At 35.8% G+C, this 27,613-nt stretch overlaps 1 protein-coding gene across 1 annotated transcript in view; it reads left to right on the top strand.

Moving 5' to 3' along the window:
* Positions 1–7,571: 7,571 nt before the first annotated feature.
* Positions 7,572–27,613, top strand: part of LOC104467422 (cadherin-18) — a gene marked incomplete at its 3' end in the record, with an annotated part of 43,369 nt that continues 23,327 nt past the window's right edge. The window contains exon 1 of the mRNA XM_010081193.1: positions 7,572–7,890. Within this exon, the coding sequence (XP_010079495.1) occupies positions 7,663–7,890 (228 nt within the window). The remainder of the gene's footprint in view (positions 7,891–27,613) is intronic.

Here is a 27,613-nt window from a genome sequence, read left to right as displayed (position 1 = left end):
TTATTGGGCCTTGTGGTATCAATCTCCTTTGCCATGTAATGTGCTGTAGTAGTTACCTAGCTGTAATGTGGCTAATTTTTATGCTTTGTGAGTGATACCTCAGTTGATGCTATCCATTAAAGCTTGTGTTTGGTGATTAGCTACACACAGAACCAGAAGAGAGTACCTTGATCCTGAGTCCACATTGTTTTTAAGAAATTCCTTGAACTCCTATTAAAGCTGCTATTTTAAGAACTTGGTACAAGACAGTCATGACAGTCTTGTTTTACAAAAAAAAAAAAAAAAAAAAAAAAAAAAAAAGGCAACGATAGATAAAGCATGGGCCAGCCCGGTAATTATTCAGGAGTTTCTTTTTCCACAAGCAACATTAAAACCTTTTGAATGTTTCTTGTGACTATTTATCCCATAGGGCTGTTTCAGCTTTTCACACTCTCTGTTCATCCTAATGATGCTGTTAGGTAGGGTTCCAGTGGGGTTTTGTCCTCTGAGGAAGTCCATCTAGATAAAACACATGACTAAACTACTTTAACTTAGGTGTTATCTGGAAGTAGTTCTGCCCCGGCTGCTTGCACTAGCTCAGCATTTCTGTTCTCTTTAAATTGCAGGTGCTGCTAATCTTTCCTTAAAACTTTCTTCATAACAAAATCTGAATCCCAGTTCACATGCCTCCTTCTGTAAGGAATGTAGGTCCTCTTCTATAAATAGTCTCAAAAGCTTTTGTTCACACCACGTCTATACTGCTTTATGACTTCAGCTAGTTTAAATGATGCAACCTGTTCTAGCCAGTGAGGTAACTTTCCAAGGCCTGTTAAGCTAACAGGGAGTCTGCTTTAATATTAATGATAAAAGTCAAGGAAAACTGAAAATGAACTTTTATCTAGAACTTTGAATTTTAAAGGAAAGTTTTGAAATTTTTTATTCCATCTTGACAAAATATTCAGAACTAAGAAAGAAAACTAGAAATGTCAATGTGTTAGTGGTGGGTGAAGAGTCGTCTCTGGCCTTACCTTCTTTCTTTTTCAGTCTCAAAATATTGCTAATGTAATACGTTTACAAAGGAAATGATCAGACTAACTTGTTGTCCATACTTGTGGTTGGTCTAAAATCAAACCTATAATCCAAATCAGAACAAAACCGCAAACTGTTTCAGTTGAGCCTCTGAAATACAGATAAGTGTAAAACTAAGAACATATTCAGTAGTTGTTAACCCAAAGGGGTGGCTAAGCTATATTTTTTTCCAATCTTCACAGAACAATAACAGTGTATTGGTTTCTATGACTTAGGAGGTACTGAAATTTCACAGAGTTGAGTCAGTAAAACAAAAAGTATAAGTAATAAAAATACAGCAATAAACCTCATAGTATATCAATGAGGGTAAAAGGAATATTTGGAAATAATATCTGCCTTGAATGGAGGAAGAGTAGAAGAAAGAAAAAGAGGCATTCACAGATTTAAAAAGTATCCTGGATTATGAGCACTTAGTAAGAAATCTTATGTGATACAAACTATAGATTTAGTGGAGGCTTCTGACATTGCCTCTGTGAATGTCCAAGCCAATAGGGAGAACAGATCTTTGTAAGTAGATACTGTTTGACATGTCTGTCAGTCAGGATACTATGGAAAATTCATCACACATTCCTATCTGAAATAATTTGATTAATTTAACATTATTTAATGCTAACTCTACAGCTAAACACTACTGTTAACTTTTAAAAAATCAGGTGGGGAGAGTAATTGGTTAATCCCTGGGCAATGACTCATTTTGGGTATCTAAATACAACATTAGGGCATGTAAACCCCACATCTGTGCTGTCAAGTTGTTTTTTCCGCTATGTAGTATAGTAATTTCCTTTCCAGAGGACTATCTTGCTTTCCCAAATGAAGGATTCTTGTCTGGAGTTTTGCTTTCACTGTTTTAGAATGCCAAAAAAATGTGTGATTTCCCTTTTCTTAGTAACAACCCAGGACACAGCTGCTGTTTTTTTTATATCTACCTTGGCTGTTGGTATGACTGATCCTTTCTTTGAGGGGTAAGAGGTAAAAGGGGAGAAGACACAAAATAGGAAGGCATTTCTTTTCCTATTCTTTATTTTTATTTGGGCAGTGTCAATAAGAGTGTTGTACTCATCTAAGTAATTAATTGTACATGTGTTTCTCTGATTGCAAATTGAACCTAAGAAGATCAGGGTTTACCACACATACTGCATAGCAACGTGTAATCATTAAGCCTATGCAGTCATCCTTATATTGCTATATTACTTTATGTTGTATATATTTTTTCTTTTCTGAGTGAAATGTATCATCAGTTGACTTGATCTTTGAGTTATATGTGAAAATGTGGAATTTAGAAGAAGAGCTTTTCAGGTATGGAAGGTAAAAAGCATAGGGAAATAAATACTGGGTTTGCACTTCCCTTGGCAGTTTCAGCATACCATGTTCACAGATACATGTATTTGGTGTGGAATGTTGTTTCATGACTTTTGATTTCAGTTTATTTTTGTTAACTGTCCTTCTCTTGAACTGTATTTACTGTATTTCTTACATTTCACATAAATTGTACTGCTCTTTTTTTTTACACACATTCTTGCATGTCTGAGAGAAAATTCATCTCTGATAGCTTCATGTATTAGCTTTCACAGCATCAGCTGTTTCCACTTGAAATTTCCATTTTGCTTCTCATCTTGAAAAAAAAAATCTTGATTTTTTTCTGTGATTTTTCAATGTCTTTGTTGTATCTTATTCTAAATTTTCTTCTATTATTTATGTTTTTATAATGTCTGATGGCTTCTCAGTTTTGGATGTCTTGATTTTCTCACTTCTTCCCCCCCATACCTTTCTCCCCACAAAAGAATTTCTATTGCCTTATATGAAAGAACAGTCTCTATTTTTGATAGAATCTTGTGGTTATTTCTATTTATTTTGTAAAAGGGAGTTTATGTAAAATAATTTACTCGGTGGAATAACAGTCAGTACTAGATTGGCATAGACACTTTTTAGGTTTTGGTGACTAGAAGTGGTCTTTACCAAAAGTCTGTGTGTAAGTGTGAAAGAGAGGTACCAGAAATGACACCGTACACCCATCAGCTGGGTTTGTTGACTTAAAGGGGTGAGGAGATAGATATCCAATGCTCATTTCTCTTTGTTCCTTTAGGAAATTGTTTGAGTTCCAGGATGATAAAAATTAGCACTCGGAACAGCAATATAGTTGCACATAAATCTAACAAGAATGTGAGAGTTCAATATCTCATCCAGTTATCTTACAAATTAAAGGAAATTTCCTTATGCTATTGAAGTAAAAAAGTGGTTCATTTTCCCATTTCTAGATCTGTCAATATAGAACTATAGTGTCAAAACGTTTGTAATTATTGAAGTTATTATTCAACTGTATTAATAACTTTTTTCTAGTTTTTAGTCTCATACACATAGTTTCAACATAACTACAACAAAGGGGCAAGACAATGTGTAATACAGGTTTTAAATGCTTTCCAAACCAGTTTTGAAACTACTTCTATCAGATTGACTAACATGTGCAGCAGGCATTGTTTGCACTAATGATTATATATTGTATCTGTATCACATAGGCTGAAAAAAACTTGGTGCTTAATTTTTTCATGTAAAGTCCCATAGCTCAGCTCTGCCACTTTTGAGAAAAGAGAATAGAGATCAACTATAGATGACCTATTTCCCTTCATCTACCTAAAAATGTAACTTTTTCTGCCAGTTACCAGAGGTCCACAGAAGTACTGTATATTCTGTTGGCAATCAGTCAACCTCATCTTCAGAAGGATAAAACAAAAAATAACATCCAATTTTTCTTTCTGATACTAGCCCATTATTCTGTCTTTGGTCTCCAGGTCAATACACCATTATTTCTACATTGCTGAAGGATATAACACTGGCAATAGACTAAGCCCAAGCAACACAGGAAGAAAGAAATTTTTCCTGCCAGATTATTTATGTCTAAATAATGATGCTGGTTTGATTTTGATAATAGAAGAATTTGTTCTGACAGGGAGGAATTCTAGAGGGCAGAGTGCAGAGGGGGAAGTCAGAAAGTGTATGAGAAATGCAAATTGTTACAAGTTCCATAACTAATTGTCACTCTGTCACCTTGGAACTGAAAAGGGTCCCCGAGGGATGTGACAAAAGATGTGCAGAGCTGTGCTGAATGAGCATCTGCAAAACGGAATCATTCAGATGCATTCAAATATGTGGTCAATTTGATTATGAGAGATGTGGGATACTGCGATTCAGGACAAGTCTCTGCTACTAAGGATGCATCTCCTCATGATGGTGAGGCATACACATTTTGCATCACTGTGCTCATACTGGTTTCCTGGGAGTTCATTATAGTGACTTGCTGCCACGCTAAGCAGTAGCTGCTCTGCTGTATTGTTTCCAGCAAAGCTGGTGGAATTTTTCCACCTCATCTTACTTAGTTATTTATTTTAATTTTAACTCGCTCTGACAGTCTCTTGGGACACACAACTCATTCTCATGAGGGCTCCCAGGAGAGAGCAATAACACATCTACTCTGCAGTTGCATACATCATTATAACAAAAAACATAAAGCAGGATACTTAATCTGAAGCTGCAGACAAGAGCACTGAGCAGTCAGCCTCTCAATATATTAGCACTCTGCAGTTGCATACATCATTATAACAAAAAACATAAAGCAGGATACTTAATCTGAAGCTGCAGACGAGCACTGAGCAGTCAGCCTCTCAGTATATTAGCTTAAGGCAACAATTTAAGTGATTTCAGAAAGTTCAGTCTTCTTCTTTTAGTCACTCTTGGTTCAAGTTCATCTCTTCTTTCCTTTACTGGCTCTTCTGTGTTAACCATGCAAGGTCTTTCCATCTCTACTTCCCCCTGTAGACAAACTTTGCTGTCTTCATGGCAGAGTTGAGGTTTCTTTTGGGGGGGATGGGGCAGGTTTTTAGTGAATGTTTATGCTAGACCTTTAGTAAGAAGATGCTGAGTAAATAAAAGTGAGGACCTTGTACTGAGCATTAATTAGGCTTTGGTTTTAAAAGATGTTTACCAGAGCAAAAACACTTCCAAGAATCTTCTCTAAAAATCGATCCTCTTTTAATTTTTCAATTTGTCGTAGTGGAAGCGATTCTCCAGACTTCACACACAACTCAGGCATAGTTGAGGTCTGAACCTCATGGCATGATTATTACATGAAGCAGATGCCATTGTAGTCCTTCTTTTTATTATTATTAATATTAAAAAAATGTTCAGAATAAAGAATTTTAAAAATAATTTTGGGAGCAGCTGTTTGACAGTTCATCTATGAATTGAGTTAAATAACATAGTAGTTTTGGCAGCATGTATATTTAATACCTCCTAGTTAATGTTAATGCTAAGAGCAGATATTTTAGAGATGAAGAAGCCCTTCATACTTTGCTGCTTTTTTGTCATACTTGTTCTAAGTCATATATGAGCCAGACTGTAAAATAAGAGTTTACAGGCTCCATCTTGGTTTTTGTTTTTTTTTATTTTTTTTTTTCTATGGATAACTTCTGAGAAGGGGGAGATAAAGTTCTGTATAGTTAATCTTGATCTGTTGGTATCTTCTGCACTCATTTATATTTACTCTTTTATAAGGCAAGACTTTTCCACCACCACCATCCCCACAGTTTTTGTAAAGGAAAATTCAGTAGTAATGATTTCAAATACATTTTAACTGTGCCATTCTGAGAAAATCAATGCACTTTATATACCATTTTTAACTTATTATGCACTGCTTAGTCTTATGAACTGCTCCCAGGCACTTCCCAAGATGGAAACAAAGGGAAGAAAAATATTACTAGAACGGATAAAACTGCAGCCTTATCATTTTGTCAGGTACTGCTTAATTTTAATGTATATCTGAAATATAACAATGACTAATCTATTTAAATAACTCATCTGTAAATATAGAAATCTTTAGAAGGAAATTGCATGCCTCAAGGCAAAAACTGATTTTTAGCAAGCAACAAGAAAGAATGCAGAAAGGCAAGGAAACCAAGCAAGAAGAGTATATAGTTAGAAACAAATGTGAGACTCAGAAGGTCTGGATTCTGTCCCTGGAATAACTTAGACTTCATACAGCATTTTGCTGTGAAAAATTCCTGTTAAATCACATTTGTACTTAAAGAAGGTAATAATGCATCACGTTGTATGAATCTGCTCTGAGGTGGGATGTGAGGCTTTTAAGAAACATTGGCTTGGTCTTTGTAGGGAGGGATTAAGGGGAGATTACATTGGTGTGGAAATAAGAAGCAGGGTAATAACAGATGTCAAAAAATTTCTTTCCTCAGTAGAAAATACTGTACAGAGTTTCTTTTTGAACTCTTGCCTAGCTGCGAGAGACTGGAGTTCTTCCTTTACTTCAGTGTAACCCTGAACTGAGTAATAGCAATGATAAATACATCCTTTCTTAATATTTCTAATGTACAGAAGTCTTTGCGTATTCCTCCATTGTTCTGATGAGAATCTGTACTTAGATGAATACAGAAGAAAGTGTGGTTGGTCTTCCAGCAGTATTTTGGATTTGAAGGAAACATAAGGGAAAAAAATCTGCAGGCAAAAGACAGTTGATGAGCTTCCTTCCACTGCAGTATTTTTCCATCTGATTTCTAACCATTTCTCTGAGGTTGAAGACTTATTTTCTTTCAAGGTGCTTTAAGTGCTACATCAACTTCCATGTGCATTTTAACATTTTATTATTGTAACATAAAAGGTTACATTTTTCGTTTTTGAAATTGAGAAAATATTGTCATTGGGCACTTAGATGCTTTCATAAAAATAATATCATCCAAACAACAGCATCTGATCTTTCTGTCAGTATGAAATAATTTAATGAGTTTCCAGTATGATATTGATTGGAATTTATGTAAAGCAGAGAGGGTAAAAGTGCACATTTTCACTGAAAGTTCCTGTCAGTATGCTCTAATACTTACTCTGAATCCTCAAAGCCCATTTTGGAGGCTTTCTTTCAAAACTCATCATAGCCTCGGTATTTTTCACCATGTTGGATCTCTGTGGGTTGTACAGAAGATCAAGAACTCATGTGAAATGAATTACCAATATCTATCTAATGGCACTGTAGCAGTGATTTTATTCTACTGCCAGTCCAGGTCAGTGATTTTCAGGAAAAGGCCAAAGGACCTGTCCTGAATCCTCCGGTTTTTAATAACGTGTATGTTTTCATAGCTTGGAAGAGCCATGCTAATTCTTAATATATTTTAATAAAAACAATCTGAAAACACTTTTACAGGAAGAAATGAAAATAAATTTTTGTTACAATAAGAGTCTTTGAGAGACTGGTTAGTACAGCTGTGAGTGTAATGTAAGGTCAGAAACCTGAAAATTGCTGGTTTTAGTGATGAGTAAGTGGCTTTCTTTTCTTTCCTTATTAGATAGAAAATGGTCGTCTCTGGAACTCTATTGTGAAGACCTCAGAAGAAATATCAATTTTTCCAGTCAGCTTTTCATAATGTAAATATAATTTGAGCTTTCCCAAGTGGGCAGCTAAAACATGAACAAGCAGAAAAACCCATTTTGGACTGTATTTCTGCACCAGGCTTCACCTTCTGCCTCGGGAACTTATTAAAGGATTACAGCTGAAAAAGACAAGAGAAAGAAAACCTTGAACAGGAAGCTTATCCTACAATGAGAATTACAAGTACATCTTGTATCTGCCCAGTCCTAGTTTGTCTCTGTTTTGTGCAGAGGTGTTATGGAGCTGCTCATCATGGCTCCATCAAGGTGACTAGAAATCAAACCAAACACATAGAAGGCGAAACAGAAGTACATCATCGTCCCAAGCGTGGATGGGTGTGGAATCAGTTCTTTGTTTTAGAAGAACACATGGGACCAGATCCTCAGTATGTAGGAAAGGTAAGGTCATTGTCTTCTATTTGGTTTTGGTTTTGTTTTTCCTGTCCCCTGAAGTGTGGCATTGGTAGAGGAAAACCAGATATCTTCTTAGACGGCAACTCCTTCTGTAAAGGAGGATTGCTACGTACATGGACAGTGGACTTGCCAGTTGCCTATGTATACTTTCTGTGTTTATTATAAAGAAAAAAGACAAATAAAAGTAAATACAATTAAGATATTAAAATATGATAAAATAGCATTTCTTCTGAGCTCAGCTAGATGTGGAGTGAGTGCAACTGGTCCTCTTACATCAGATTCTGTAGAACCCCAAATGCATGAGGCTTAAATATGTCACTTCTAAAGACTTTTCCAGGCTATTTCAGAATATAATTCAGTTCTACTTCATGGGATATTATAAATACAATCTAGGCTCCAAAGGGTATTCATTCCACTCTGAGGGTAGGGTAGAAAAGGACTCTTCCAAAGGGAAATCCTCTGTGACTTTCTTCATAACAAGAGGCAGCAGGTGTGTTACTTGTTACAGTTCCTCAGAAGGCTGTGAGAACTACAAGCCCTGCATTTTTGTTTTGACACATATAGTGACCTTCAGGCATGAAGTTCATGCTGATGCAGTTGTAGGCTGGCCATCTGAAGTCTGGCTTATCATGTGTAATGTTGTCTGTATAGCTTGGGTTTTAAATTTGCATTAAAATAACACAAAACTGTATATATAGCTTTATTGAAAGATGTATGACAGATGGAGCTTTTCTCCCCCGAATACTTTCAGCATTATGATAGAATTTTTTATTATGTAATGTAATCTGGATGAATCTTAATTTCCTTAATGAAAATGGAGAAAGATGTTGAATATGAAGAGTGAAGAAAGATGGGGATGAGGGCATGAAGAAAGAATTATTTCTTTTTAGTTTGCCTTCAAGTTGGGAATCCTGAAAATTCCATTTTACAGTATGAAAAATATCCAAGGAAACCAGTAGCTTCTGAAATCACAGATGTCTGGTAGCAAGGACTTTCATATTTGAACAGTATCATCTGAACTAAAAATAGTAAGTGGAGCATCTGTATTTAAGATACTGTTAACACAAAGACAAGAAAAAAACTTATTTAGTTATGCCAAACTTAGTAAAATACCAAGTATTTCAACATACTGAAAATTGTTGAGATTTGTGCAAGAAATATAAACTGGGGAAGGACCTTTCTAAATGGAGACAGTGGGTTGCATTGAAAGACAAGCTTTTAAAATGGGTAAGAGGATGAAGAGATATGCTTCCAGACCCATCTTAGATTGATTAACATTTTCATGAATGATTTTGGAATAGAAGAAACATTTTACAAACATGTTGCTGATGCAAAGCTATGCAGGAGAATCAAAATATTGTCTGGAAAGAGCTAGATATGGAGATAGAGAGTAAACCTCAGAACCACAGTGTGATAAGGCTCCTACAGGGCAATATCATTAATTTATTTATATATATATTATTGTGTTGACCTTAAGGAAGGTAAATATGATACTAAGCTGCAAAAATTGAGATAATCAAAACAGAGATAAAGTGGTATTGAAGCCATTGTGAAAAATAATGTTAATCTGTTTACTGTTCTGATTACTTTTGACTAAGAAAAATGAATTTATATATGGATCTATACAGAGAAAATTAAATACTGTGGGTGGGGTGATGTTGGAGAAAAAAATATGTTTGTTTAGTTACTCCCACAAATAATAGTGGAGAACGTGTGTTATTCTATGAATGCAATTCAGATTTTTTTTGAAAGAGAAGAGCTATTTGAGTTGATTCAGCTTTTACTTGAAAAAACTAAGTTTTGGTGGCCATGAGTTAGTTTAGAATGGAAATAAGAAAATAAGTGAGATTCTGAAAGAGTCTACTAATAGGAAGAAAGGAAAGAAAGTCTGAAGGGGTTTCAAAGTGGAGTGTGCTTGTCTTTATGGAAGCATTTATATAAGTGATTGCATGCAAGAACAGAGGCCTGGATTCCATGAGCTAAAGGATGGTCCCTTTCCATTTTATGTTCCTGTGATAGCATTGTGTATTTTCTTTCATCCTATGACCACTTTATTAATGCTACATTTATAGAGATTAATGAATAGGATTTATTTTAATCCTTCATGGTCAGAATGTGGGACATTCCTCCTCAGCACTTACCATTTTTTCTCCTCTTTTCCTCAAAGAATTCCCTGCGGTGTTCACAATTTTCTAACTCTGAGTACTTCACAGCATTAGTAAGCTCATCTTTGCATAAGCTTTGTGGGACGTAGAAGCATCTGTACTCTTGTTTTCCATTTGTTGTGATGTTTCTGATGACCTGATTTACTGCAAAGATCGATAGTATTAGCTCAGGCATATATTTGTAATTCAGTAAAAAAGGAAAGTGTGTCTGACACTGACATGATATTAGTAATTAGCAAAATTTCAGTAGTGGTCATTGTTCATGAGTTCCTTTTTGTTTTGAAAAACAGATATTTTACTGATGTTGCATTTTATTGTACACACCTCATTAAGGTCTCATTCTATGTGCCTGTAATTTGGCAAGACGTTTTCATGCAAAACACCTCAGTTTATGAAGGAAGGCTATGTGAGTGGTGCTCTTTAATTTTAGGCTTCTGTTTGGTGGCAGCACGCTATCAATTCTGTCAGTTATTAATTTTGTGGACTACTCTGGTTCACTGGTGAGAGTTTTGCCGTTTGATACCTGTCCTTTCACATTTTTCACACCCAATTTGGTAGTAACATCACAGAAAGCAGAGTCATTATGTACAATGCTGTTACAGTGATTACGGTCATTGTCATGGAAGTGCACACTGAGGACAAGAACAGAGCAGGCCTGCAATGAAGATTGTAAGGTTTCTCATTCTTACCATGAAATGACTGCCAAGGATGGATTAATTTACTGCCATCATCTGTAATACAGCAAGCATTAGGACAACAAGTTATCATTACATTTTAATATCAAGCATATTCACATTCCTCAGTCATTATTTCTTTTCTCTAAAAAAAATATGATTTGTAGGCTGGAAATCTGTATTTAATTAATCCATACCAGCCATCCTCAAAAGGATTTTATAGGAACATGGTAAAACACAGGTCCTGCAAAAATGAGGTTGTGGTAGGAGTGGGAAATGATCCTTTTGTAGATGTTAGGTAGTTTCTGCAGCTCTGGGATTATTGAACTGCTTCCCTGGTGTTGCACTTGGAGTAAGTCTTCAAAGTTTCAGGCCATGTCCTCCTGAACAAACAACTCCAAAAATAGTTTTGTATTAAAAAAGGTGCCATTAAAGAATTTAAAACCACAGTGAGTTATTTTCCTAAAATTATGAAATATTGGGGGAGAGTTTCTTGAGAACATCTCAGTGATCAATGGTATCTAACAATGTTAGTTCTGACAGACTGCTCATCTGTGGGTGCAAGTGTGGGGGTGGGTGTATGTGCAGTGGAGAAACTGTGGAAATTTGATTAAGCAGGAACAAATATCCTTGTCTCAAATAAGCAGCTTGAATCTACAGAACTGAGCTTTCAGCTACATGAGACTTCTTGTCGTTTGCATCTTTGTGAGGAGAGCTGTTCTGATGAAAACACAGTTGTGAGTGCTGGAAGGGGCAGGGGCAGTGAATGCGCCGAGGCCTGGTCCAGTACCAACTGCACCAGCTCAGAGGAATGAAGATTCCCCGGAGGAAATTTAGAAAAAATTGTGCTTTAGGACTTCAAGCTTTAACATTTCTCAGTTGCCAAGGCTGATACTGGTTGCATTTCTCTTGCATTTCCTGCATGCTTCCAGGTTAGATAATTCACATGTCAGGATACAGAAAACAAATAACAAATAATTTTAGGAAAGAAGAGGAACAGAGTACATGTTTCAGTCTGTAGCATTCTTCATGTTGAACCTTCACACCTCTTTGTCTCCAGACGGTCTGATCCTTCTGATATTTCTTAAAAGTCAGTTGCACTGAAAACAGATTGTAACTACACTTTCTCTGTCCTTTTTACTTTGGAGAGAGAAGTAAACGTGCAGTGGTAAAGGGAAAATCAGTGTTGTTTTGAGGCTGAGTGAAGCATGCTATTAGAGGGAATAGCAGAGGAATATAATGAATAAGACTGACACTTGATTTCTCTGTGGACCCTTTGGATCTCTGAAATACCGAACATAAACCTCTTAATCCACTTCAGATGTATTCTGAAGGGCAAACGGGAGTATCTTTTCAGGTATTCAGCTCTATGTTGTTTTTCAAGTGCATTTTTCTTCCCAAATTTGGGGGCAAAAGAAGTCACACTTGTTCTTAAGTTTTTGCCTGTAATTCAAAAACACTCTCAGATTTCTGTTGACTGGGAATATAAGGAAGCATGGAACAGCTGGAAATCAGTATGAGTACAGGTGAGGGAAGAGGAAAGTAACAGATTTTAAAATGCCCTGAAATGATTATACTGAAAGTTAGATTAAAAAAGAAATCCCAGGTGTTGTATTGGATTTTCAAGGCAGTAATTCTATTAATTTGTTATTTTGCTCTTGAAAACAGAAATACAGCATAACAGACTTGTCATTCAAAATTATTTTTCAAGGTAGTACAGTGACATGTCATTGCAATAAATTATTTCTAGTACAGGAAAGTGGATCTAATCTTCCCTGATCATATCAAGATAATTTCACGTCTGACATTTAATGACAGTAAGGGGAAAATATGTATACTTTAGAATAAGTGCTAAGGAAGAAACAAAAGTGTAATTTTACAATTCAAATGCTTTTATTCAGTGTTAGAGGTTTACATAAAATAAAGCATATCAGATGTTTCAGCATTTTAAACATAAGCAAGCAGTTCCAAAATTTATTCTGATTAAAAAAAAAATGTTTTTCTTTTGTGATAAAGAAAATTAAAAGGAAAGTGTATATGTTATAGTCTAAAGGTTTTGCATGTGGCTTGTTAGCCATTTTTGCCTTTGTAAAAAGGCATACAAGTGACATAATCAGCATCTAGAATAATGCGCATCTCATTTTATATCTTTTAGGTTGCTAGCTTCACAAATAATGTATTTAGATAAAATTTTCCTCTACAGCTAATGAAAATGTGGTAGCAATAACAACCTAAACATGCAAGCACAGATTTTTCTGTTCTTTTATGGACTTCAGTTGCTTCTTTAACATTTTGTCCTAGAATAAGCCTATGTAGAAAATAAAAGAAAAATAAAAAGAGAGGAATTTTGGCTCAGCAAGTGTTAAAATCATATGTTTCCTGTGTTTCGTGGGAAAGAGATTCCCTTTTTAATTCTTCCAGGGCTCTTTGAAATGGGGAAGATGGGCAGTGAATTAATGCACTTAATATTTGAGCTAGGATTTTAGCTTCACAATTTTTAATTTGATTTAAGACTGAGAAGTCCTCAGCTGCTTTCAGATGACTTCTTAGCAAATCCATGAAAAAACTGAGGTTGTAGATGTTTGCACTGAAAAAGCAGAGGTTTGTATTTTTAATAGTCTCTTTTAATTAAAAAAAAATCGTCCCTGTTACAGTTTCTCCATAGGTCACTAACCTCAGATTTTATAGTACTTTCTGTTTACTTCAGTTTTTATGGTTTTCTGTGCTCTGACTACTCAAAATCAACTTCTTCCCTGTTACAGCATTTTCATTACATTAGGTCACTAGCCTCAGATTTTACAGTACTTTTTATACATTTTCATCTTTATGCTTTTCTGCTCTCTGATTACTCAGGTCCTAATTCTTGTCACCCTTACTGTTGCTAAGTAACATTTTGATTTAGTGCCACTGAAATTGATGGAAAGCCAACACTGATCATATAGAACAGTGCTTATTTTTTTATTCTCCTGCCTGTCTCCCACTGTTGCTCAGGGAGTAGCCTTACAAACAAACAGAGGAAATGTGCCCTCTCCGTTTTACCTGCTGTCGTCAAATCTCAGGTCAGTATTGCACAACATTATATGGTCCTATATCATGTTAGCCATAGTAGAAAATATTCTACTGTATTTTTACGAAAAGCTAACTCAAGACTGTTGCCAGCTCAAAAGCTTTTTAAAATAAAAATGTGCACGTGTGTACTTGCTTTTTTTTGAGTTCTGTGACACAGACATCTCCCTTTGCCACCTCCATCCTGATAGTAACCCAACCCTTATTCAACAACTGTTATTTCCTTTCTTTTTGAGGGGTTGAGGGCACATTACTCAAATTCTACAAATCATAGAATGCTATGGACCTTTAGGTTTTATTTATTATTTTTAAAGTGGAATCTCAAAACATGCAAAGGTTATTTGGGGGAAAATCAAACTCAAGGGAAGAGAGTGCTTTCATCAGCCTGATCAATCCGACTGTCTTCCAGTGTGTTCGGCCATATCTGAGGTTTCCTGCAGCATAGTACTTGCATTGCAGTCCTTTGACAGAAAATGGCTATATACAGACTGACAAGGGCATTTTCACTTGACAGACCAACCAAACAAACATAAAAGCATGAACGCATTAAAGTTCAGTCGTAGTCCAAAGACACAGGATAAAGTGTTTACCTGGTTTAACTTCACTTAAGTCAATGTGGAATTGCACCAGGAAGAAACTTGGTCTTTTATGTCAAAACAGCAACATTGAATCTAGTATGTCAAAGTAATAACTGTTTTTGTGAGGAAGCTTTATACAGTCTGTCAGTTCTATATTGCAAAACATCAGTTTGGTATGTGGAGACTGTTACTTCAATTAATGGCTCGAAACAATTTTGTCAAAGTGATCTAATCTTCCCTGAGATTCTTATGGACTGAAAAAGTCTGTACACAACTTGACCTCTTGTTTTTTATTCTCTGCTTCTTACTCTTTCATAATTTTGACACACCAGCAGTTGAAGTTCTGTGGCTTTTACATGTTCTTTACACTGAACAACTATATTGATGAAACCGACATATTTTAGGTGGAGCTGCTATTTCTCACTTAAACATTTTAGCACTAATTTTTTTGGGGGAAAGCCAGCCTTGTTCCTGCCTAAGCTATTTAAATTTTTAATTTATTAAATGGTATTGCCTTTAAAAACTAGAGCAGAAGCTGGACAATGCTGAAGTTGTCATTTTTTTGGGGGGACTGCTTCTCTATATGTTAGTAGTTTTTCTCTTTTTGACCAACTGCAGAATATACTTCTGCATGAAAAATGGGAATTTTTTTTTTTTACTAGAAGGTCAGTGAAGACAATAAGAAAAGCTATGCCATTGGCAAAATTAAAATCACCTAGCTTAGTAGCGGTGAGGAATATGACACATTTTAAATATCTACTTTTTTGCTAATTAAATGACTGGAAAACTTCAGGGGAAGACAACTGAGAGAATCTTATTGATTTGTCACGTCTCTGTAAAATGACTATGTTAATCTTTAATACTACTGCTTCTTGATACAGAGCCTCAGTGATGTTAATTATTATATTGACATTCTGTAACATTTCAATAATTTCTGCAGATTGAGAACTGCTTTCTTCACATTAGGTTTTTGAAATGTCAAAAGTTAGGAAATATCTGCAACATGGACAGTCTTAATTTTGTGGCACACACAAACTTTGTGCATGTCAAAAATCATAGAGGGATACAGGTGTGGGATATTATGAGTTTAAATTCACCTTCTGAGTAAATTAATCCATTACAGCTGCAGTGTATCCCAGACATTTTTTGACAGATCCTTTTTGCTTTTGAAATGAGATGAGTGTTCCTTGCAGTCAAAGGAAGATGGGTTCCTTTGGGTTCGAAGATAAAGCTGTTGAGTTTGTGTTTGAAGTGAGTACTAGATAGATATTTTAAATTGTGCTTCTGTACAATATTTAGGCTAATTTGTAAGGTGTACCATCTAGCACTTGTTTGTATTAAAGAGTAAATAAAAAATGTCTGAAAGCAGGAAGTATCATGATTACTCAAAACCCTACGTACATGTAGCGTGGTCACTGGTGAACTTCAGTAGATGCTTCCCCTGCTGTTGTTTGGTTTCCTGTGAAAGTTTTCTGCTCTTTAGTAATATACTGTTTCCTTCAGTCAGAACACTTACAATGAGGTTAGATTATAATAGATTTCTCACTTTTATCTAGCATTTCTTCACACTGCTTGTAGGTAATGATGATCCCGTGACCCTCAAGCTTCTGTCAGATTTTGCTGGTATCATCCAAGGTTCCAAAAGCCACGGGCCCCAGGGGCACCAGCGCGGGAGTGTGTGCATGTGTGCTGTGTTCTGTACAGCACTAAGGGTGATGACTCATATGATTAATTTTAAATGTACTGCGTTCTCAGCAATTGCTTCTTTGCCTTATTAGATATGTTGCCTACAGGTAATCTTTCAGTTGTTGTGTCAGAATTATCTATAATGCTCAAATTGTATTCGTTTGTGTTCTAGCAAATACACACGTTCGTTAATTACAATAAAAATTTGTCAGACAATGAGAAGTAAAGGAGGAGATCTAAGGTTTAACTTTAAAACTTCTCCGTTGTTTTTAATCATATAACACACAGTCTATGAGTCTAGAGTCACAGTGGTGAATTTCCAAATGAATCAACTTTGTAAGTATTTCATTTCTAAAATACATAGGTTTTCTTCTAATTGCAGTGGAAAACACCAGTCTGCAAAAACATGAAAGAATTATGTCAGGTTGTCTTCATTTTTTTCCTCTTATCCGGATTAGCTGTGGTTGCTTCTTGACAGGCAACTAGTTTTTATTAAAATAGTTATTCCTACAAGTTTATCAGCTGAAACTTAACATATTTCAAATAACACCGAAAAGAACACAGACACATTTGTTTCGAAAGAAAGTGTAGCGGTGATATCTGCATTCAGATTATGTTCAACTACTTACAGCCAGAAAAATGAGCAAAGGTGAATATGTATGTCCGGGGCTAGAACAGAATACCTTTAAAATGTCTTTGTATTCTTATAATCTTGGGTTCATCTGCTAAAGACTCTATTCCCTCCAGAATTTAGGTAAACTTGTCAAGTTGCCTGTACGGAGCTGTTCAAGACAGGACAGTTGTAAAGGTGTCTCTCTGCAGAAAGGTGTTGATAAAGGACTTGTGGAATAAGAACACCAGAAGAGCTTGTTCTATCTGTTACTCAAGAGTAGTTTTGTAGCTGTCCTATATACTGTACATTTGTATAAAATTTTTATTTTACTTCTTACAATAGTTTGAAATTTTCCTTTAGGTAACAAACAAACAAAAATCTCAGTCATCAGAGATAATAGTTTATATTCATAAATTTACACTTGGGATTTACCTTGGATTTGGTGTAAAATTAATTTGTGTGGTGTGGCGTATTGGTGTGCTCTTGTCTGTTTTGTTGCCAGATATGTGTAACCTTAACTGTTTCCAAAATGTATTTGTTTTGTCATCTTCTGATATCTATCTGAAGGACTGAGAAATCTTGCATGTTAATTGTAAAGCAGAGTAACCCACCAAAGAAAGTTTGAGGAAAAACTTACAGTAAAAAAAACAAAAGTCTTCTTTAGAAATGTAAGGATGAGGAAGGCTATGAGAGATTGTTGTGCCGAAAGATAGGATATAAAGGGTATAAAGAGAGCAAAACAAGGCTGTTGCAGAAAAGCTAGAAGACTTTTTTTAAAAATCTCTTCACCATGGGAGAACTTGGGGAGCATAGCACTGTAATTTTATGAGGAATGCATCAAAAGAAGAGTCTCAAACTGAGGCATCAGTGGAAGAGGCTATGGAACGAGTCAATAAATGAACAGTGATTAATCACATGTACCTGGTGCAGTAATCCAAGAAGAAATAGCTAGCCCGATAACTTTGATATATGAATACTTAGGTAATGCTACTACACTGAGGACCAAAGGGTGCTGTGATGTCGAGATATCAAAAACCAAAACAAACCAAAAACCCCCAAACTGAATAAAAATAAATAAATAAAAATGAACCAAAACTGGCGTGTGGGGAAACCCAATGCCACTTAGCATTTAAAATATTTGTGGAAAGCAGGGTGAGTATCCAGGTGACAATTTTCAATAATTACACTAGGCTATTAAGAAGAGAAAATGGGAAAGACTGACCATGAAGAAATGCAGCAGAAGGATCTTCCAAGCCCGAGTGAAATTCAGTACAGAGTAATGCAGAGTGGGGCATATGAGCAACAACTGAGTTGAGCCATTTTCACGGAGGTGACAGTTACCACTCAGTAACAAGACTGTAAGGTTATATGAGTTCTAAGAAAAACCTCCATCAGCTAAGCGCTTAGAAACAATCCAGTGAGCAAACTGAATATTAGAAATATTTAGGAAGGGGAAACACCACCAAATACCTTACTGTGTAAATCCACAGTACACCTGTGTCTCAAATGCAAAGGGTGTTTCTAATTTCCTAATCCTTTTCCCTAGTCTTGCAGAAGAAATATTCCTGAGAAGTGCTACAAGGCTGATCAAATGTGTAGAATAGTCTCTGTATGAGGAGTGACTAATTAGACCATCAGTCACCTTTATTTCAGAAACGCCACATTTTCAATTAACTTCAATTCTGGAATTATGTTTATTGACAGCTGTTGACTTTCTGAGTACAGGATTTTTTTTTATGGGAAGGAATTGTTTTACTTTCTTGGAAATAATATGAGGAACACCTGAGGAGGGGAGGGCTTTTATGACTGAAAAGCAATGAAGTGAAGTGGGTTGGATAGTGGCCTAGACAGTTGTGAGTAGTGCAAGGAATGTGAATCAGGAATGATTTATCGCTTCCCTTCCTTCCTTCCTTCCTTCCCTCCTACAAGGACTAGGAGTCATTCAAAAAAATAGCATGACAGACTAGAAATAGAGAAAACAATGCAGTTCTTCACCTATGAAATTGGTAAAACTGCTTAGTATAGGATGCTCTGATGCTTAACGCCACATCAGTGTTCTTAATTAGTCCCTCAATAATGGATTGAGGTAATTCAGTAGGTAAAGACCATGGCACATCGAGATTAAGAGTGAGTCACAGTTTGACAGAAAATCCATACTTTCAAGAAGTCAGAGCTTCATGTCTGTAAATATAGATAGCTGAGCTTTAGCTCAAACAAATGTTAACAAAAAATCACTTTTTTTGCCCATCACACGTCTATATCACAAAGATTATTTGTCATATTAAATATTATTCCAAGCTTGATTATGTCAGAGGCTATTTCTGATGAACTCAGCATTTCCACTCCATCCTTCTTTCTTAGGTGACTTTTCCTCTACATGTCTATAATATCATGAGCAAATCTTGTTTTATATTTTATTTGGAGGAAGTGGTTTCTCCATTTTCCTCTGTGTTTTATGACATCATTGTGACATGTTTCTTTCAGAGCACAAGGAATACATTCATTATAGATAGCTTTCACACTTAAAGCAAACTGGCAATTTACAGTGATTCATTCAAGGTTTGTTTTTAACACATTAATCATAAGGATCATGTAAAATCAGATGTAGATTCCAGGTAAAAGCTGAAATATATGCATAGTAGTATTGGTTACAGCATTGCAGTTTGTGGGGAGAAAAAACCCATCCAACCCTAAAAAACCCTTCCATTTTACAAGTGACCATTGATACTCCGTGGCTTCAGTATAGGGGACTGTTTAGGAGTTGAATCGCGTTGCCTTTTCTGATCACTTTCTTTCCAGTTTTGACTTCAGGGAATAAATATTTGTTACTTCTGGAAAATCAGATCCCAATGAGAAGCCTCTATGTAGGAAACCGAAATCAGCGATACTCAGAGTTCTCTTCCTCCCATATCTTGATTCAAAAGCAGTGTTGCCAGATGTGAAAATTCTGTAATTGTTCTTAGTTGTGGCCACTTTCTTACTAATATAGCTATTAACCTTTACCTTGAACTATACTGTCTTTCATCTGTTATGTATCATTTTCCCCTTGGCAAATCCATTGCAGAAAGCAATAGTTTTTATTCAAGAGACAATTTTTTGTCCCTCAAATATAATGACTTCTCTGACTTCACTATGGATGTTGATAGTTATTACAGAGGTTAATAATAGCAGAAAGAATACGTATCACCTAATTAGGCACCATATACAAATATACTTGACTGGAAATCAAAAAGTTAGAGTAATGTTCCTGGTTCTTTCACAAAAGAGATGTAAGAGATTAAGTAGCAATACACAATGCCAGTATTAATACATGGTAACCTTACTATGGCTACTTTTTCTTTTTATCTACTTAGAGGTAGCTTTTGGAGAGGAGACATGATCTGACTATGTATTGTATAGATTATCTGAAAAAAATGAGACCAGTGAGGTCCTACAGTAATATAAGTACTCCTTATCTCTGAAGCTGCTGTTTCAGCAGAATTTAAATAGTTCACAGGGCTTGTACATTTACACAGTAAACAAACATTCTGCTTCATGTCTTGAAAGTGTTCTAACCTATAGGATATTAGTGTTCATTCATGTTGATTTTATTTTCTGTGGGAGACCTTTTTTTTCCTCTGGCAGCCTTTTGCAGCAAACCGTAAAAAAAAATAAAATCCCTAGCTGGAAATGTGATACAAATACCAAACCAGACAGCTACTCTGGGGAGAATGTAAAAGTTTCCCTTCTGTCTCAGTAGTTACTAAGTAGTAAGTTACTTTTGTAACTTAAGGTTCCTTCAAAATTGCTAGAACCATTTCTCATCTCTAAAATTAATATTCTTCCCCCTCAAAAAAACCAAGAATTTAAAACTTACCTCCATGCAGGAGCTGTCTTCATCAATGTAATCTCCTAAATACATTTGTAGGTGCAATATTGGTTTATTAAACTGGAAACATCTAAATGACAACACATTCCTCCAATTACCTGCAGCATTTCAGTCTATTGAATGCCAAGTAAAGTCAGAAAAGGCATCTTCTCAGTGTGTCAGTTTACAGACAGGAGAGCAAGAGTGCTCCAGTTTTTCAGCCCTTCTGTTTTTACCTTGAATAACTTTCATTTGAAATGCTCCTCCTTTCCCATAGTATTCCTTCTGCTGTTCCTAGTCAACAGTTACTGTGTTTTCTAACACCTGCATCCATCCCCCATCAGCGGTGCTATTAAGAAAGTGGAAACAAACTTTTCAAAATGTGTTGAGATTCTGCAGAAATGCGTTCTCCTCACACTTCATTATCCAGATGGATTCCCTTCACTTGCTGAAATTTCTAGGACTGCAGTTCCCAGTCTGCAGCAAATTGTGATTAAGTTTGCTGCTTCTAATCTTTCTTGCGTTGTTGTACCTGTGACTCTAAAAGATCACCTTGCTCTGACCTCATGTGGATACTTTGGAGGCTAAAAGATGATTCATGTAGCAGCTGATGAAATTTTATTCATGTGTGAACATAATAGTGTATGTTTGTGGGCACTAGAAGCTGAATGAAAGCTGTTCAATGCACTTTTCTTCAAAGTTTTCTCATTCTGAAACACACTAAATAAGAAGATAATGTATGTTTCAGGACTACATATTACATTAAAATGTTACAGCTACATGAATCTCTAATGGGAAGCACGATAGAAGAAATGTGAATGAGTTTGGTTTGTATTGGCTACTGTCTAGGGTCCCAAGATTCTTGAGAGATATTAGTTAATTCACCTTCACAGCATGCTTCTGAAACTTAGTTTCATGAAGAGTTCAACTGAGGCATTGAGAAGTAAACTGGGTTCCCAAAGATCACATAACAGGAAGTCCATTCTTCCCATCTCAGCATTTATTAAAAAAAAAAAAAAAAATCAAAGTTTATTCCTCAACTTTGATTCAGTTGAGTTGCATCTTTCCAGACCTCTCTCTCTCTCTAACATACACCCCCAGAGTACACATGAAGTGACAGTCAGTTTTCCTAGCTTTGGGCACCACAACAGGCTAATGCTTTTTAAGTCAGACAGATGCAGATTTGTTACCAGTATCTACTCAAATATGCCTGAAGGCATGGTCCAGGAACACAAATCAAGAGAATTAACAAGCAGTGTTGTACTCTGAAGTGTTCATCACTCCACTGAAGCCTGTAATTAACAGGTAGTCATGCGGTGTAAAAGAGGGCTCTGCAGCTACCAGTTCCTTGTTTTCTTCTTCTGTGTGCAGATATTGTGCAGGGACAAATCTGTATCTCTACTGTCTTGATTTAGCAGAACATAAGCACTAAAGTGTTGAAGATCTGCAGCCTAATAGACAGTAGGTGTAGCATATCATCTGGTAATTAATAGCATCTAATATCATATTAACATATTAGAGTTTTATGTGGTTATACTGAGTTTCTGAACGACTCTAGCAAACCATGCTAATGTGACAATAGTCTGAATTTCAGACTGGTTTCTCACCTGATGTAAATGGCAAACATTGGATTTGTTATCTAAATTTTGTTTGAAGATATTGACACATCTGTAGAGAATAAAGGAGAATTGTATACAATGGGATTGTACGTTGACGTCTATGTCCTAGTTGCTGTTTATTTCATGTACCCTCTGAAGAGTTTCTGACAGAAACCAGTTACGAGTTTAGTCTGTGAAGATCTCCCAGAGGGGAGATTATGAATCAGTTTTGTATGGTAAGATGTTTTGGAAAGCGCACGTGGTTATAAGATGACACATGAAAATATAATGTGTGGAGCAAAAGTGTGTGGGAAATACAAAACAAAGGTTCTAGTAGCAAAAGGAAGTGCAAGTGTTGAAAGAACTTACCCAAGTGGACACTATGCAGTGTCTGTACAGATTAATCTCAGATCAACCAGTGTTCAGACATAAAATTACAGTGAAGTTGTTTGGTCACCCTTTAGGATATTTCATAACTTTTTGAAAGCCTTCTGATTTGGGGCAGCTTTTTCAGTTCTGTCCCTCTTGCAAGAATACAGATTTTTTTTTTTTTTAGGCTTTTACATTACTTATAGGAGAATTACAGTGAAGTTGTTTGGTCACCCTTTAGGATATTTCATAACTTTTTGAAAGCCTTCTGATTTGGGGCAGCTTTTTCAGTTCTGTCCCTCTTGCAAGAATACAGATTTTTTTTTTTAGGCTTTTACATTATTTATAGGAGACATGTCTGAATTTTGAAACAAATTAAAATGCTTAGCTATGAGAATAAAATGGATTACTTGTCTTTGATGCTTATGCAGAACACTTTTTGTAATTCCTATGAAGTTCCCATGTCACCAGATCAGGTTTGCCTAGATTTTTTTTTTTTCTTGCTGCCTTTCAAGTTAAGACAAAGCAGTTGCAAATCTAAAATGTTAGGTGTAGATCTGAAAAATAAATTTAAACTACAGAAGCTTTGGTCTTCATCATGATCAGTATTTCTACTTTCTGGGAATTTTGCAGAACTCCAGACTGACCTCGGAAAGGTTCCTGAGCATTGCAGCAGTGTTTTATGGATTTTTATTAACATTCAGCTGACAAGCAGAAGCTAAATTTGGAATTGACTTTTGTTTGATAGCTTTTTGTTAAGTGGAAGCAGCAGGACCTAGGTGAGGTAATAGGTAAAAGAATCTGTGTTATTCATCCACTGGGAGTTTCTAAGAGTGAATGGACAATTCTTGACCATTCTCCAGAGCTTGGATGCCTGTCAGAGGAAACACTGAGAAACTATGTGCCTGGGTTAATCATGTGTGTGAGATGTACAACAAATATGACTTGGTTAATTAATCGGTTAACTAGTTAACCATCATGTTTGTTGATTAGATGAGTTGCAAGTGTCTTGATTTATGGCCTTTAATAGTGATAATAGTGAATTTAGTTTCCTGACAAGGAGGGAAATTGACCACCAAAGACATTTGTTTGTACATGTGTATGAACCTCCGGATGAAAGAGAGGAAATTATTCCCAGTTCAATTAAAAGTTTAACTATATGGCTGGAAAACAAAATGTGTGTAATAGGAGAATAATTTTTCTTTTCCTGCTTAAGAATTAGAAATGTGCAACAAGAAGACTGTGTTATACTGTGTATATATTTCACTGTTCCTTTTTATTTCTTATTTGGTCAAAGATATCAAGGATATTTTAATGGGTCATATTTTCACATTATATTTTTGCATTGGATCTGAATATTGTCTTCTGTAGAGCCACTTTATTCTGTGTCTTGATGTCTTTAAATTGGGATTGCTTACTAATTTTTTTTTGTGTTTTGCTTTTACCAATGCTTATCATGTTAAATAAGTTAAAATGGTTATTGGTTTTTTTTTTTATTGGAAAGGAGGGAAGAGGATGTTTCACCTTGAGGAACTGGATAGTGTTCTGAGGGCAGGGTGACAGTGGGGGAAGACAGCATCTGAAGTCAGGAGACAGAACATCAGAAATCACTGCTGAAAGGTGCTCCCTTCACTGACAGGAGTGGTTTTTTTTGCCTGCTCCAGGATACTGTTAGGTCTCAGTCTCCTGTGAGGAGCATTCTCTTACAGCTCAGGACAGCAAGAAGGACCACACGTGGAGCAGTGGTGAGTGATTAGCCAAAAGAGAGAAAGGATGAGGCACAAGTATGTGCAAGAGAACATGATGAGATGGGATTGACAGCCAGAGCTGGAAGCATGAGGACTGTGAAAGGAGAGTAAAGCTTCAAATCAATTTTGGCTTCACCATTAGTTTAGCATTGAGTTACCAGCTGCAATTATGAAGCAGAATGAGTTATTTTAATTTAAATTACACGGAAGCCTCTCTGAGATCAGATTGCCGAAACAGTGGAAACAAGAATTACTTAAATAAGAGTCACTACTGTTACATTTTTGATAGTATCTATGAGTTGAGTAATCCTACTGACTGACATTATCTTTCACAGTTTTAACATTGTCCTTTTAAAAATAATAAAAGAATAAAATACTATTTTTAGGGTATCCATCAGTGTACAGATGCCTAAGAGCATTGGCACTGTTCTTTTCTGTCCTGCCTGGTAGCTGCAAAAGGGAAGGAAGCAGCTTTTGTCATGCTTGGCTTAAAAATGAGAAAAGATGGAAACCCTCTAAATGGGAGGATCCCCAAGCATTTTGGGAGGTCTCACCACTCTGTTGGAATGGTGGGCAAGAGATAAAAGGACACATATAGCAAATAAATACGTATTCTCATTAGTTAAAAATACATTTTTTTTCTTTAAATGTTCCTTCATAATTAAATCTTACCTCAGTAAAAGCTTGTGTTGTTGTTTTCAAAAGTTATGAAGTTCTTTAGATGAACTCGTGTTGTATATAAAGTATATGTGCATAATGCAGCAGAATATTGCCCTGTTATGTTGATATGTATCATTAAGAAAGAAGAGTAATTAACACATGATAAATGCTCCGAATGACACTTCTTAAGAAATTTAGACTAGAACAACCTCTCTTAGACGATGCTTGGTTTTTTGGTAGATTTTGTTTGGCTCAAGAAAAATGTGTTGTGGTAGTATTTCAGCACTCCTGCCTGTAAGATAAACTTAAGTGTTGCTGATGTACAATGAAATAATGATTTCCTGAAGATATTAGACCCTTTTTCAACGCTTTATAAATTCTGACTTTGAATGTTGAGAGTCTGGTTTCTTCATAGAATTGAACTAGTTTACCTATCCTTAATCAAGGCAAGATCACAGATTAGAAGGAGGTGATTTATATGTGAAATAGCTAAATATTTTTTTTTTTTTTTTAAAGGCCACAAAATTGTAGGTCAGGAAGAAACCTCAAGAGATCACCCATTCCACAACCATAGCCCACTGTGGGACCAAGTATGACTAAACCTTTCCTAACAGATTTTTGTCTACTCTGTCTCATTTAATCAGTACTCTTTTTGCATAATCTCATTCATTCATTCACTCATTCATTCATTTTCTCCCCTGCTTTAATTTCTCTTTTCCCTTTTTTTCAGTCTAAGCTGATTGTCCATATGTCAGAGTTACTTGTATATTAGCTACTGAAACTACATGCACAAGTTGGGGATGTTGGAGGGACATAACTATAATCATCACAAATGAAAATGAAGTCATATCCAGAACTAATTAGCTAGAAATGCTCATCTAGCTTCGCATGGTTGTTAAGTACCTAGTTATTAAGTGCATAGGACATCAGAAGATGTCCCAAGAGTCCCTGGTGTGGTATGGTGCATGCCGGGCATTCCAATGCCCAGTTAATTGTTTTCTGGAGCCCCTGAGGCAATGCAGCTTTTGCAGAGAGAGGTGCCTCTTCCATGCAGAGGCTCCTTGGAGAAAACATATATAGACTATGGGAAAAAAGGTATTTTGAATCTTGGGTTAGTAGGCAGTATTTCTGAGAAGTCCAGATAACTCACCAGCTAGGGTTTTGAAATATTACCTCTCTCCTCTTCTTTTGCATGAGGCAGGGAAGCACAGGCATGAAAAATAATTTGTTCATCTACCATGAAGAATAAGGTTTTCATTGTCTAAAAAACTGAAAAATGAAAAGAATCTCTTCAGGTTGAGGGGGAGAAGGAAGGTGTTATAAAAGATGCCTTTACAGATTATGGCAGTAACAAGCTGATTTTTAACAAGCTTTTTTAACAGTGGAACAGAAAAGTTTTTTCCATTCCTTGTTGTTGGCAGTTGGATAATACTAACAAAAATGTTAATGTCATTATTATTATTGGAGGGGATTATCCGCAATAGGAGTGAAAAGAATATTTTTCATGACCAGATTAGTTTGGCAAAAATCCTCCATTGGTTACTGAATATATACTGGAAACGAAATTGAAAGCTAGCTAAAAGTCTTTCACTGTATGTATTCATATACAGTAAGCCATGCTTACTGCTGGTCAGGGATAGGTATGAAAGATCTATATTCACTAGAAAGAAATTTGCTGGTTTATTGTCAGGTACTATTTTGTTTCTGTTTCACAGGCTTTCATTTTTCCCAAGGAAATTTTTAAGACCAAAAGAAACCTGAAAATTAATTATTCTAAATGAGGAGAAAAAAAGTACAGAACTCACAAAGCATAGCATGAGGTGTGTGTGTGTGTGTAGTATAAGAAGTAAAATTACACAGTCAGAGGTAAAGCATTGATACTTTAAAACACAAATGGAATCAATCTGTAACTAGATGTGCTAATCCCAATGTACCGTGGGCTATGAAACGGTTTTCTGGATTTTTATCTGAATTAAATTCTGCTTTCACGAGGCATTTTGAGAATTTCACAAGCAAAGATTCCCTTCAAATGCTAATTTTCTCAATAACAGCATGATACTGGAAGCACCACTTCCAGGGAGGAAATAAATAGCATGAAAACTCATGCTTTAACTGAATGTCTGTGTCCTTGGTGTTTTTCTGCAAAGCTGTTATCACAGCCATATCATGTGCTTCAAGATGACTGCTGGAAGCTTTCTTCTTTATATTAGAAATACATGCAGAATTGTGAAAATTGCCTTAAATCAATGTTCAAAAGAAAATGCAAAATGAGAGTTCAGTATTCTAAAATATTTGTATTTCTAAGCTGTCTTTCTCAACTTGATCAAGATTGCATGTGTGCTGTATATGTAAACAGGTGTACACCTGCTTTCACAGAATTAAATACGGATATTTTGGTTAGGAGGGGCAGCACATGTTTTTAAACTGAAAATGCATTTATTGCCTACCCATGGAGCCTTTGGATGTGTTTAGGAAAGGCTGAAATATAGATTGCCCTGAGACAGAGGACGCCTTAACTTTGAATTATTTACTTTAATGAAAATTCCAATTAGCTACCTTAATTCTAAAAGCAAACATTTGTTTTTTGTTTTTAATTAAAATATTTCACATTTAATCATACAGGATTGATAAGTGCATAAATTTTTACAATTATTAATGAATATTTCCCTATATATTGCTGCAAATGTAGACTTTTTTTGCCATA

Source organism: Pterocles gutturalis, unplaced genomic scaffold (assembly GCF_000699245.1).
Source record: "Pterocles gutturalis isolate BGI_N339 unplaced genomic scaffold, ASM69924v1 scaffold11434, whole genome shotgun sequence".
Taxonomy (NCBI): domain Eukaryota; kingdom Metazoa; phylum Chordata; class Aves; order Pterocliformes; family Pteroclidae; genus Pterocles; species Pterocles gutturalis.
Note: the sequence above shows the minus strand (reverse complement) of the source record. Positions and strands in the feature narration are given on the sequence as shown.